The sequence below is a fragment of the Heloderma suspectum genome, chromosome 3, assembly GCF_057233095.1.
Source record: "Heloderma suspectum isolate Gila_16-S chromosome 3, 16-S_ref, whole genome shotgun sequence".
NCBI lineage: Eukaryota > Metazoa > Chordata > Lepidosauria > Squamata > Helodermatidae > Heloderma > Heloderma suspectum.
In genome coordinates, this window is record NC_139460.1 from 39,529,443 (window position 1) to 39,542,315 (window position 12,873).

At 41.5% G+C, this 12,873-nt stretch overlaps 1 protein-coding gene across 8 annotated transcripts in view; it reads left to right on the forward strand.

Annotated features, from left to right (window-relative positions):
* PDS5B (PDS5 cohesin associated factor B) overlaps nt 1-12,873 on the forward strand; it is a 114,311-nt gene that overhangs the window by 86,739 nt on the left and 14,699 nt on the right. For all 8 annotated transcript variants that reach the window (XM_084843002.1, XM_084843008.1, XM_084843007.1 and 5 more), the window contains exons 22-29: nt 3,890-3,958; nt 9,136-9,272; nt 9,991-10,114; nt 10,294-10,498; nt 11,245-11,359; nt 11,586-11,718; nt 11,978-12,097; nt 12,540-12,602. In XM_084843002.1, the coding sequence (XP_084699128.1) occupies nt 3,890-3,958; nt 9,136-9,272; nt 9,991-10,114; nt 10,294-10,498; nt 11,245-11,359; nt 11,586-11,718; nt 11,978-12,097; nt 12,540-12,602 (966 nt within the window). The remainder of the gene's footprint in view (nt 1-3,889; nt 3,959-9,135; nt 9,273-9,990; nt 10,115-10,293; nt 10,499-11,244; nt 11,360-11,585; nt 11,719-11,977; nt 12,098-12,539; nt 12,603-12,873) is intronic.

Here is a 12,873-nt window from a genome sequence, read left to right on the forward strand (position 1 = left end):
GCAAAACACGCTGGTTTTGTGAAGATCTCTGTGCTAGCAGTTGAACGGAGCCTCCACAGGAGAGATTAAAGAGGCAATGTTTATTGATAAGCTGAAATAAGCTGGTATCAATGTAAAGGATGAGATGAAACAAGCCATGATATTTATTAATGAGGGTTGATTGGCTGTTGGATACAAGTGTTGATTGTTAATCCATGTTCCCTCTTGAGGTTTGGCCTGTTTCAGATTGGTTCTGGCTCAGTTTATAAGTGGTATTGTAGCATACTCTTATTTGTGATGGTGTTTTATACTGAAATATTTCACATTTTAAAATCTGTGTATCTGTATAAAATTTAAAGCTATACAACTTTAAATTTTTAAAGCTATAAAATTTATAAACTGGATGTGCTACTGGTGGTCATTTGTTTTGTTTGTTTTGGGAGTGAGTTATAATCTCATTCTGTGAATTTTATTTATGTATTTATTTATTAGATTTATTAACCACCCATCTGGCCAGCTACCCGGTTACTCCAGGCGGCGGACAATATGAATAACAACAAAATACAACATAATCAACTGTACAAAATAACATTGCTCTAAAAAAACAAACAAACCCCACCCCAAACGCCCACCTGAACAGCCAGGTTCTCAAAGCCCAGCGGAAGCTCATCAAAGAGGGGGCATGGCGGAGGTCGCTAGGGAGGGAATTCCACAGAGTAGGGGCCACCACAGAAAAGGCTCTCTCCCTAGTCCTCACCAGTCTAGCTGTCCTGGCTGATGGGACAGACAGAAGGCCTTCTGAGGCCAATCACGTTGAGTGGCATCCCTGGCGTTGCTGGAGGTGCTCCTTAAGATAGACTGGGCCGGAACCGTATAAGGTCAATACCAACACCTTGAATTGGGCCCAGAAAGCAACTGGTAAGCAATGCAACTCCTTCAGCACTGGAGTGATGTGATCTCATCGACAGCTGCCTTTAATCAGGTGGGCTGCCACATTCTGCACCAGCTGCAACTTCTGAACCGTCTTTAAGGGTAACCCCACATAGAGCGCATTACAGTAGTCTAGGTGAGAGGAGAATAAACCTGCATATGCAATAGCATGCACTGGGTGCGTTCACGCAACACGCTAGACTATGATGGTTGACCAATCTTGTACTGTGGATTGTTTTGTGAACAACCCACAGTGTGTGGTTAGCGCACTTGCTAGACTATTTGCCCCCTTGTCCCCCCTACCTCCTTCTCAGTCCTTCCACCTGGCATCCCAGGAGACTTGGGATGCTGGGTGCTGCCAAGCCCCCCTTGCTGGCTCTTTTAAAAATTTTGCTGGCCCCGTTTGTGCACAAAATGAGACCAGGAATTTTTTTTCACACTTCCCTACGCCCGGGGAATATGCGTAAATGTTTTTTTTTTAATCATTAGTTTTCTGGAGATGTACACATGTGCGATAGCAGGAAACATGTATGCCGGCTTATGCCTTCTGTCCCCCTGTACGTTGCACTTGGCAGACATACAGGCATGCAGGCGGGGTAGCCTGTATCGCCATTACTCATAAAGATAAATCAAGCTGCGTCGAGTGGGATCTTCAGGGTAAAATGGGGACTTGAATTTACTTTCATGGGAAGGAGCGGGGGGGGGAGTGGGGTGACAATTAGGAGACCCCCTTAAGGTTCTAGTTGACCCATAAAAGCATTGGAATACCTCAGTTAAGTGGGTAATTTTTTTTCCCCATCCATGGGGTGGGGGAAAAATGTTTAAAATTGCCTGCATATCTGAGGGATTCCCATGCTTTTCGGGGTGGACTATAACTTTGGGGTGGTCGCCCACTTGGCATCCCAGTCCCCCCCTGCTCCTTCATATAAAAGTAGGCATGCATCCCCAGTTTCAGGGAAAGCTTGCTGAAGCTGCTTGCATTTTTAAAGCTGTCAAAATGAAAGCTGCTTCAGCAGTCCTTGGGGGGGGGGGGAATCAAGGGGGGAATCCAACTGCCTGCCATGGACTCTGTAGTCCCAAGGGTCCTTGGCAGCGGGTTGGATTCCACCCCCCCTCACTTTCAGCACAGGGCTCTTTAAAAATCCAATACAAGCCTAGAGGTATTTAAAAGTGCCCTGTGGTGAAAATTGGCCGGGGGGGGGGGGGGGATCCAACTCCCTGCCAAGGACTGTTGGGGCAATAGAATCTGTGGCAGAGGGTTGCCCCCCCCCTGATTTTGGTGTCCCCAAAACACAAGCGTCTTCAGCGATCTTTCCCCCAAACTGGGGGCACACGTCTACTTTTATATGAAGCAGTGGGACAGGTGGGGGTGGGTGGGGATTGGGTTGCCAAGTAGGGGACCACCCCAAAGTTCTTGTTCACTCATAAAAGCATGGGAATCCCTCAGGTGTGTGGGTAATTTTAAACCTCCCCCTCATTATGTGGGGTGGGGGGAAAAAGATTTAAAATTACCCACTTACCTGAGGGATTCCCATGCTTTTATGGGTGGACTAGCCCATTTAGGGGGTCCCCTATTGGCGCCCCACTCCCTCCCACCCTCCCCACTCCTTCCCATGAAAGTAGACGCATGTCCCTGCTTTACCCTAAAGATCCCTCTCACTGCCTTGGTTTTGACACCTGTCAAAACCAACGTAGCCTGAGCGATCTTTATGGGAAAGGGGAATAGCGATACAGGCTATCTTCTCCTCTACCCCTGTATGTTTGCCAACATACAGGGGTCCAGGAGGGGCAAGCTGGTATCCTTCAGTTTCCCGCTGTTACGCACGTTACTATTACTATTAGAGGGGATGTCACTAGCAAGGGGACGAGCATGGGCAGTGGCTTGCCCATGATCACAAATGGTGATCGTAGCTCCGCTCAGCAAGAGTGGCAGGGGTTTCTGCCGTTCTTGCTGAGAGGCTCACTGCCCAACAACCTTTAGCCATGATGAGTTGGCATGACTGGGTTCACATGACATACTACAGATCATTGGTTACCAAGATGGGTTATTTGGGAAAAAAACAACCTACCCTGATAAGAACAGTGTGTGGGCAGTCACCCATGATCGCTTAGCATGTCATGTGAACCCAGTCACTGTAATCCAGGGTTTCTCAGACTGTGTGTCGGGACTCACCAGTAAGTCTCAGCCAACCTTCAGGCGGTTCTCAGTGCTGCAGACTGTCCGGTGCCTTTGCTTGACTGCCTTGTGCCATGGCTGCACCGTGCATACTGTATAGGCAGGTGTGGCAGCAGGAATTCATTAGAGAGCAAGGCTAACAATAATATAAATTAATTAATTAATGATAATAATATTTAAAAACTGGAAAAAGGGGAAGAGGATAAGAGAGAGAAGCCTCCATCTGTCACCATTTTGTGATTGCTGAGCCTCAGTAATTTTCAGCTTGCTCAATTAGGCCCTTGGGGTAGAATGTTTGAGGACCCCTGCTATAATCCATTCTCTGAGTACCAGTACACACACTGTCCTCTTATTAAGAGGATCTATGAAACAATTTTTTTACAGCTGTCATTGCTTGTTTCTCCTGATGGAAGAACTGAGAATTAGCCTCTAAAAAATTAAATCTGTCCCAAATGTGTGCCCATTATTCATTCCATGTTGCAAATCCAGTTGCAAATACCAATTTATTTTCACAAAGGATGTAAATAGCATCTCAGTTGGGTGGCCAAAGTTGAAAGTTTTCAAATTAGCAGGCCTTTAATTTTTTCTAAGTACTTGATTTTTGTTGGTAAAAGAAGAATATTAATTTACCTTATATTGAATTTCCATATGGAGAGTCACCCAGATCTGAATCTCTGCTTGGAACACAAGACCGTGATTGCTGTTTGTGTTGGATGATATAATGTGAAGTTGTGTCAAGGAAGTAACAATAAAGTATATATAAGTGTAAGATATTAAAGGAATAACATATATAATTTTGCTCAGGTGCCAGGAAAAAAGACAACCAAGCTCTGGGTGCCAGATGAAGAAGTTTCTCCTGAGACACTTGTAAAGGTGAGTCAGTTAAATCCTGCATTTGCATAATTATGTTGACTGTAGCATATTTCCACCAGCCTAAAGTGCTCCTTTTATTTTCAGAATCATTTGTTTCTTGCTCTGTCTGATCCTTCAGCTTTCCTAAAGTAACGTATAGCCACACTGTTAAGATATGACGTGGTAGACACATCTTGGTTTTGTTTTTGGACATTGTGCATAATAACTTTGTGTGATTTATTTCAATACCCATTCTAAAATGTTGATTTGTTATTTGTGTGCATTTTCATTATAACGTTGTTGTAGCATTTGACCTTTCTTTTTCTTTTCTTTTTTTTACATCTTTACAACTGTTTTGTAAGACAGATCTCTCTGTTACAGAGACCAGTTATACATATTACATGTTTTACAGTTAAGGGTGCAATCCTATGCATAGTTAGACAGAAAAAGGCCTACAACTTCCAGATGCACCAGCTAGCCATGCTGGCTGGGGTATGCTGGGCTCTGTAGATCTTTTTTCTGTTTAAACATACATAGGATTGCACATTAAATTGCTGAGACTTTAAAGCTTCTGATCTGTGAGAAATATAATTCTTGCCCTTTAACTATGAGTATTCTCAGTAGTCTTTGCCTTAAATTTTAAAACTTCATGTTCTATACAAAGGAAGCTGGTTCATCTGTTAAGTTTAGAAAACTCACATATGGTTTAATACATTATTACTGGAAGCAATTGATACTGCAAACCTTCCTTGGACCTAATTTTCAGCTTTTGAAGATGGTTTATCAGGAAGCCAGTGGCTCTGCATTCCTGGCCTATCTTGTGGTGTGTGTGTGTGCGTGTGCGCTTAATTTCTCAAACCAGGTTTAGCATTTTTTATGGAACTTGCTGCTTTGACAGTGTAGTGACTAACTATCTGGTGATGTACACAAATGCTCTGTGCTGGATGATAGAGATATGACATATCTTGATATCATTGAGTACAACATGTGATAAACCCTCTCAACTTATTTTTCTGAACTTCTTGCTCACTAGTTTATGATTGACAGGTTGACATATGGAGTATGTCCATTCTCTGACTGTCATATATAGATAGAATACAAAAGGAGAAGGTTGTTCTCAAAAACAGCGCTGGCCCAACTTATCTTGGTGCCTGAACTGAGAACACATGCCCTTCCCACCTCTGCCTCATGCCCCTTCCTGGCAGTTGGGCTCTCGCGAAAGGCCAGACATGTCCCAAGAGAGCTTGCTCAAACACTCACAAGATCTTGCTCTTGAGAGAGTTTGGGGCAGGTCTCTTGAGATTTCAGCTGATCCCTCACAGGGCCCAGCCATGGTTGCAGTAAGGGGAAGCAGGGGTATGTGATGGGAGGGCACATGGCTGCTCAGAGAGCCCCGCCACCCATTCTCACGCTGTGGCATCCACCAAAGGTGGTGGTGCGGCATCGACAGGCCCTCGTGGAAGGGTGCATCAGTCTGCGTTACAGTAGGGCTGGCCCTGCTAAAAAATGCCAGCTGCTAGATTTTATTACAATTCTGCCTGAATACTAAATCCTTCCTCCTGAACATGCTACAAATAATTAAAAATAAGTCAGCTAGAGACATATTAATACAATTGCATACAGTATTGTTTAAAATACTTAAAACATTTGAAAAGTAACTGTTAAAATAGAACGATAGCCACCATGTTAAAACCATTATGTTGTGTATAAAAACACACACACCATTACGTCAAGTGTTTGGGACAACATAGAACATTTTTAAACCAATTACTGGCTAACATTTCAAAACTAAATGCTTCAAGTATCTTAAACTTCCAAATTCTATGAAATGGCTGAAGCAGCTTGCAAAAGATACTGACTGAGTTTGGATGACATGATAACCCGCAATGGGTTAACCCATGATGGTTTATTTAACCCATTGTGGGTTATTATGTTGTCTGTCAGGAATTTTTGCTCAAAATAACCCATGCAGATAACCCACAGTCTGCAGTAGGGTTTATTTAACCCACTGTGGGTTTTTGTGTCATCTGGCGGTCTAAAGTGCTTTAGCGATCTATAGTCCTCAGCCCAGACTATATTCCAGTAATGACTCTGGGGCGAAAATGCGCCTTTTTGCTTTATCACTTTAATGATCTATAGACCTTGAAGAACTCTGTATTTCAGCAATGGCTATTGGGGATGGGGGGGAATGGGCAAGGGTTTATTTGTGCCACTCCTTTTTGTTGCGCTGAGGTTTGTCTCCCTTCTGAGTAATGGTGCAGGGTTTTGATAGTGGATCGGGTGCCTCCTGAGTAGGGAAGGCTGTGTGTCAAGCTTGGTCCCAATCCTGCAGTCCCCCAAGGATTTATAGCCACCACCCCCTTTTTGCTGCACTTGGGATTTTCGCTGCTTGGTGAGTGGTCGCACAGAGGTGAAACAGCGCCACTGCTCAGACAGGAGGACTGCAGCAGAACAGGGGTGGGGTGTGAGTCAAATTACACACAGTATCTTAATAAGCTGCTCACAGTTGTTTTTTAGCCCGGTCTTGTGGCGGGCCATCGTGGACTCTTTAAACAATAAGCTACTGTGAGTAGCTTATTAAGCCACCATGGGTTATCGTTACGTCTGAATGTGGCCACTATCTGTTTATCTTTATCTGACATGATGAGTGACAAACTATTATTTATTTATTACTTATCTACACTACCCAATAGAGAAACTTTTGAGTTGAAAGTATCCAGAATATTCCTCTTGAAGCAAAAACCTGACATTGGGTGTGTTCAGCTTTCCTGTAACCCAAAAAGAAAAATCGTTGACTGTACGTGCATGTTCCTGAAAATGGCCCACTAGGAGGGCATTTATTTTGTTGCTGTGCATTAATCTACAGCGGGGTGGCCAATTTTGTGTTGTCCGGGGGCCATTTCCAACTGAAAACAAGATAAATTTGGCACTTTTGAGTTTCCGTAGCAGCCCAAACTGTGAATTTTCTTTGCTGCTACTGCCACCACCATATTTCAGCAGTGTGGGAGCAGCAGTGCAGGCAAGCAGGGGCTGTGCTCAGCCCATGGGCCACATGTTGTGCACACCTGATCTACAGGGTTAGTGCACCCATGAAAAGAGTTGGTTGGGAGGATCCTCTGGGATAAGTATGGCTATGAACAAGCCAATCTTTTCTTGGCCGGGGTGGGGGTGGGGGGGGTGTACATCCTTCACTAACCCTGTAGATAAAAGGCTTTCTTGCATAAACAGTTTCTCAACCTGCAGTAGCTCTAATGTTGTGTTTGCTATAGAATGCTTATGTAAGAAGCTCTTATGTTGTGAAAACTAAAATCTCTTACATCTCTTAAATACATATGCTAACATCTTAGTAGTATTTCTAACAACAAAATAGGTGCCCGTCTAATGAGTCACTTTCAGGAATGTATATTTGTCTTCCATTGATTATTGTCCTATCAGTCTAGATCAGGGGTGGGGAATCTCTTTACAGATTTGGACCTCAAGACCTTAGAATTTGGCTGTGGTGGTCTCTCCAGGGCACACCCCCACCTGATGACCAATGATCCATCTAGTACAGCATCCTGTTTCCAACAGTGGCCAGCCAAATGCGTTTGGAAAATCCATAGTAGGATTTGAAGGCAACAGCCTTCCCCTCTTGACAATTAAGCATGTCAGCTTGGCTACCTGGTAGTTTTTCTTGTTCTTCTTAAGTATCAGCCTCATTATAGTAACTAATTCCTCTGTATCCTCTGAGTTAAATTCATATAGTGCTCTTTTAGGACTCCTTGGAGCACAGTTCATAAGCATCACTGTTTTGTCCCAATGTTAAGGTTATGTATACCGTAGTGTTGGCATTTATAAGGCTGTATGTGCTTCATGCTTGCTCTCCATAAGCAGAGAAGTTGGTATTAGGTTAGAAGAGCAACCTCAGAATCTTGACTGTCTGAAGTCAGAAGCTTCTATTCCTAAGGGTGACAGACCTGGTAAAGTGTGGGCAATGCTTGGTAAAATCTCTGAAAATAAGAGTGGGGTGTGAGCAGTATTTCTAGTGCTTAGTGAGAAGGGCTTCAGTGCCCTGCATAGCTATGCGTTCCACCTTGTGGCTAGGAGAAGTGGAATAATGATGCAAAGTAAGGAAATAAGCACATATTGGCATAATTTATACTAGTCATAGCATCCAGTTCTTCTTGTTGCGAAATTTGGCTTACGTGGTTATGCACCAGAACCTAAGTATATGATGTGGAAAGAGAAGATGATGTAGTAATATTACACATTGCCAGTATCTCCACTCCAGGGAAGAACACTGATAAAATGGGGTTTAACAACAACATTGGTCTGCTTCATATTTCTATCCTGTCTTCAGAGGTAACCTTAATGTAGAGCTGTACTCTGGGGAAGCAGCAATCATGATGCTCCAGTAACTTTAAGTACAGATCCCATCTTTACTACTTTATCAGACTGTGCTTTCCCCTTAGTCCTATCAGTCATTCTCTATGACCCATTTAACTTGTCTTCAAGGCCTGTTGCCTTCTGTATAATGTTTGATACAATGGCAATCTGCCCCCCCCCCCCCCCGGTGGGTGGCTGTTTGCTTATGGCTGGAAGAGGAAGACACTGATTATTTCACAGTCATACACCTTCTCTTCCCAGAGGTGACTGACATGATCAAAATGACAAGTAACCCATCTGTTTAACTGGACATGTGGTCGTGGTAACGAACAGGACACTGCCACACAGTCAGTTTTGGTGGGCCATTTCAAATATGGGGTGTGCTTTCAAGGATGGCAACAAGGCCTGCTGCCTTAGAAATGGCACCAAGGCAAGAAGTAGGCACCTTTCCTCTATGGCAGTCTTCCCCAACTTGGTGGCCTCCCGATGTTTTGGGGTACAAAACCCAGCATTCCTGATCATTGGCCTTACTGACTGTGGCTGATGGGAGTTGAAGTCCAAAACATCTGGAGGGTAGGCTGTTGCCTCCCCTATTTTCTGCTACCTTCAGCAGTTTTGTGAATGACAACTGTTAACTACCCCACTTCCCACCTGTGTTGCAGATTGGCCAATTTGAGACTGATACTTCATACAACTGATGAAATAGATAGTGTCCTCAAAAACTTACGTCAGAATAAATAAAATTGTTAGTCTTTAAGGTGCAACAAGACTCTTTGTTGTTTGTATTGATCATGTTTCATTTAATTTTCATTTATTATTTGTTAACATTTCAGATTCAGGCCATCAAGATGATGGTTCGATGGTTGCTAGGAATGAAGAATAACCATAGTAAATCAGGAACCTCTACCCTGAGGTTGTTAACAACAATATTACACAGCGATGGAGACCTGACTGAACAGGGGAAAATTAGGTATATAAATAATGGCTTTAAAACAACACTTTGAGCAATTTCTTAAAAGTTGATGCAGAGTGAAAGCATGTTATAGTTCTGATCCAGTAATACATGCAAAATAGAACCTGCTTGTGTGTTGCTGCCCATATGTGGTGGGTGAGTGGTGGAGGGGGCTAGATTCTTCTCCAGAGAGATGATTGACATCAAATTGACAAGTGATCCATCCGTTTAGTTGCACATGTGGTTGTGGTTGCCAAGCCCTGGAAATGTATGGTAGTATGGTAGATGCCATACTATTTTTTACTCCTTCTTTTCTTAAGGCATTTCTTGTTATTTATCCTTCACAAAACTATAGTTACCAGCTCTGGCACAAGCCCGGATATTAAACTACAGTTTGAAGTTGGCTTAATAACTTGGCTTGTTTTGAAGCTTTCTGATGCAACGGAAAGTATGGTTAATTAAAGATTCTGTGGTTTAATCATGGCAAAGGAGGAGTAATGGGTTTGCATGCATAAGGAAAAACTCATGCTTATCTTGGCTTAATAAGCTGAGATACAATTTTCCCAACACAGCGACTTTCAGTGGTATTATTTGATCTGGACAGGTTGGCATCCCTACCTTTAGGTAAGTGCAGTGGGAGTGATGAAAAAACAAGTGCAACCCAAGTATGACATTCCTTCCATAATAGTCTAATATTTTACACTAATTATCCCATATTCTTCTGTTTATTTTTCAGCAAACCTGATATGTCTCGTCTGAGGCTAGCTGCCGCTAGTGCTGTTGTGAAGCTGGCACAGGAACCCTGTTATCATGAAATCATCACATTAGAACAGTATCAGCTGTGTGCATTGGCCATTAACGTAAGGAAACAGAAGGGGGGGCATCACTGTTCATTTACTATCTCTGTATGTTAATTATATATAACATGAAACTTGACATAATCAACAGTGTATTATGTGTAGTGAATTATATTTGGCTTTACATTTTCTTGAGCAGGTATTAAATCATGGCTGTATAAAATGTTTTTTCTTCCTTTCAGGATGAGTGTTACCAGGTTAGACAAGCATTTGCCCAGAAACTTCATAAAGGCCTATCAAGGCTACGGTTACCACTGGAGTACATGGCCATTTGTGCACTATGTGCAAAAGACCCAGTAAAAGAGAGAAGAGCTCATGCAAGACAATGTCTAGTGAAAAACATAAATGTGAGGAGGGAATATCTGAAGCAGCATGCAGCTGTTAGTGGTAAGAAATCAAAGAGAACAAGCAGAAGCATGTAAAGTGTATTGTAATTGCCACAGTTACACATGCCCTGGATTTCTAGATTAGATTACTGTAAAATGCTGTATATTGAGAAGTTTCTAGAAGCTTTGGTAGTGCAAAACATAGTACTGAGTTTACTGATGCAAGTCTGGTTTTTTGACCAATATTGTATTGATTGCATTGGCTCACAATTTGTTTCTAGTCAGGTCTGGCTGGAGCCTATTCCTCCTAATCCCAGATATGTGGTACCTGGCTCTATTTACATAGTGATGAGGGCATGCACTCCACTCATACTCAGAGGCACAGTTCTTTGAATTTCCTGACTTGTTCCTGGTCTGAGCCGCAATAGTGAAAATAGGTTTTAGTACTTGTCTGAGGCCACCTACTGAGTTCATGGCAGAGGCAAGGTCTTCCTCATCCATAGCTCAGTCTGTTAGCCACTGTGTTCGTACTGTAATATGCGAAGTGAAGTATATTCTGTTTGAGGTATGGAAGTGATTGAATTTATCCACCAGAATCATGTTTCTTGTAATTTCAAAAATAGGTGCACATATGCCTGTGTGGACCTGTCTTCATATGCTTGAAAATACCTTATATTCTAATGCACATTTCATGCATAAATTGACTGCTCTTTGATTAGTATTATGATTGTACATCCAAATGTTACTATTATAGTAACAGTAATCCAAATGTTACTATTTTTATTTTTCTTAATTTTATACTTTCAGAGAAACTTTTGTCACTTCTACCAGAGTATGTTGTTCCATATACTATCCATCTTCTGGCGCATGATCCTGATTATGTCAAAGTCCAAGATATTGAACAACTGAAAGACATTAAGGAGTAAGACATTCTAAAAAGATCAAATATGTTGTACAATTTGTAATTGGTATTAAATATTTAATCCTACTGAGTCAGTTGTTTTTATAAGACACCATTTCTGGTCTGCTCAATAGGGAAACCAGTTAATTATTTTTAACTACTGTGAATTATGAAGTAATGTGCTTGTTCAGAGGATTTTGTCAAGTTTTCTAACAGCTATATGTTTAATAAGGAATGTTTCTTTTAGGTGTCTTTGGTTCATACTGGAAATACTGATGGCTAAAAATGAAAATAATAGTCATGCATTTATCAGAAAAATGGTAGAAAACATTAAACAAACAAAAGATGCTCAAGGACCTGAAGACCCCAAAATGAATGAAGTAAGTTGAATTAAAATATTTGGACAGCGCAAACGTTATAAACCTAATGTGTCTCCATCCCAGGCATTAGGCTCAGTCAAGGTAGATGTATGTGTAATCAGATCAAGTATGACTTCTGGGCTCCTGCACAGTGCCTGCCCTATTCCAATAGTTCAGGATAGGAAACATTAATTAAATTATAATGCATTAAGGTGTTTGTGAAGACTGGCAGGATTGGCTGAGCTGTTGAGATGTCATGGAATCACTCCCCTTTTTTCAGAAACTTTACACAGTGTGTGATATAGCAATGAACATCATCATGTCAAAGAGCACAACATATAGTTTGGAATCCCCCAAAGACCCTGTACTTCCAGCTCGATATTTCACTCAACCTGACAAGGTAAAGTTTGGCCTCTGAACTGTATGTTTTTGTCATTTAAATTGTGTTGGAACTGAAGGCAGCAACTTTCGGTACTAACATTTTTTTAAATACCCATTACATTTGTAACAAATTCAAAAGGGTAGCTATGTACTGTCATAGCAAAACCAAGCGTGTAGTATCTTAAAGGCTGACAATTCTGCATGGCATAAAATAAACCCTTAACTTACAATAACCGGTAGTCCCCAAAAGCTTATCTGACAAAGAACTTGTATTATTTAAGGTGCCACAGGGCAATCCATCGCTTTCATTAAATATGTGTGCTACCCTAATCTTAACAGCCCATAAAAAATCTGTTGGATATTGTAAAATATTTTTTCTGGTCTAGGTTTTAAAAACATACTGCCAAAACTACTACTCAAACATTCCTTCTAATTGGCGTTGTTTCTTCTTTTTCTTGCAGAATTTCAGTAATACCAAAAACTATCTTCCTCCAGAAATGAAATCATTTTTCACTCCAGGAAAGGTGGGCTTTTGTAAAGATTTATATAGCACTTGCACTACACAAATGCATTTTAATTAACTGTAATAAAATATTGCTGTTGCCACACTTTTTAAACTACAAATGAGGATGGGATTGTAGAATAGGAGACCACTGTACCTAGTTATTTTATTTAAAAAAAATAATACCCTGCCATTTAGTAAAATACATGATCACAATCTATAATTACAAAAAATTAAGACAGCAAATCAAGAGCAATAGCAAGGTGAAAAGAGATAAAACACATCCAGAGAAG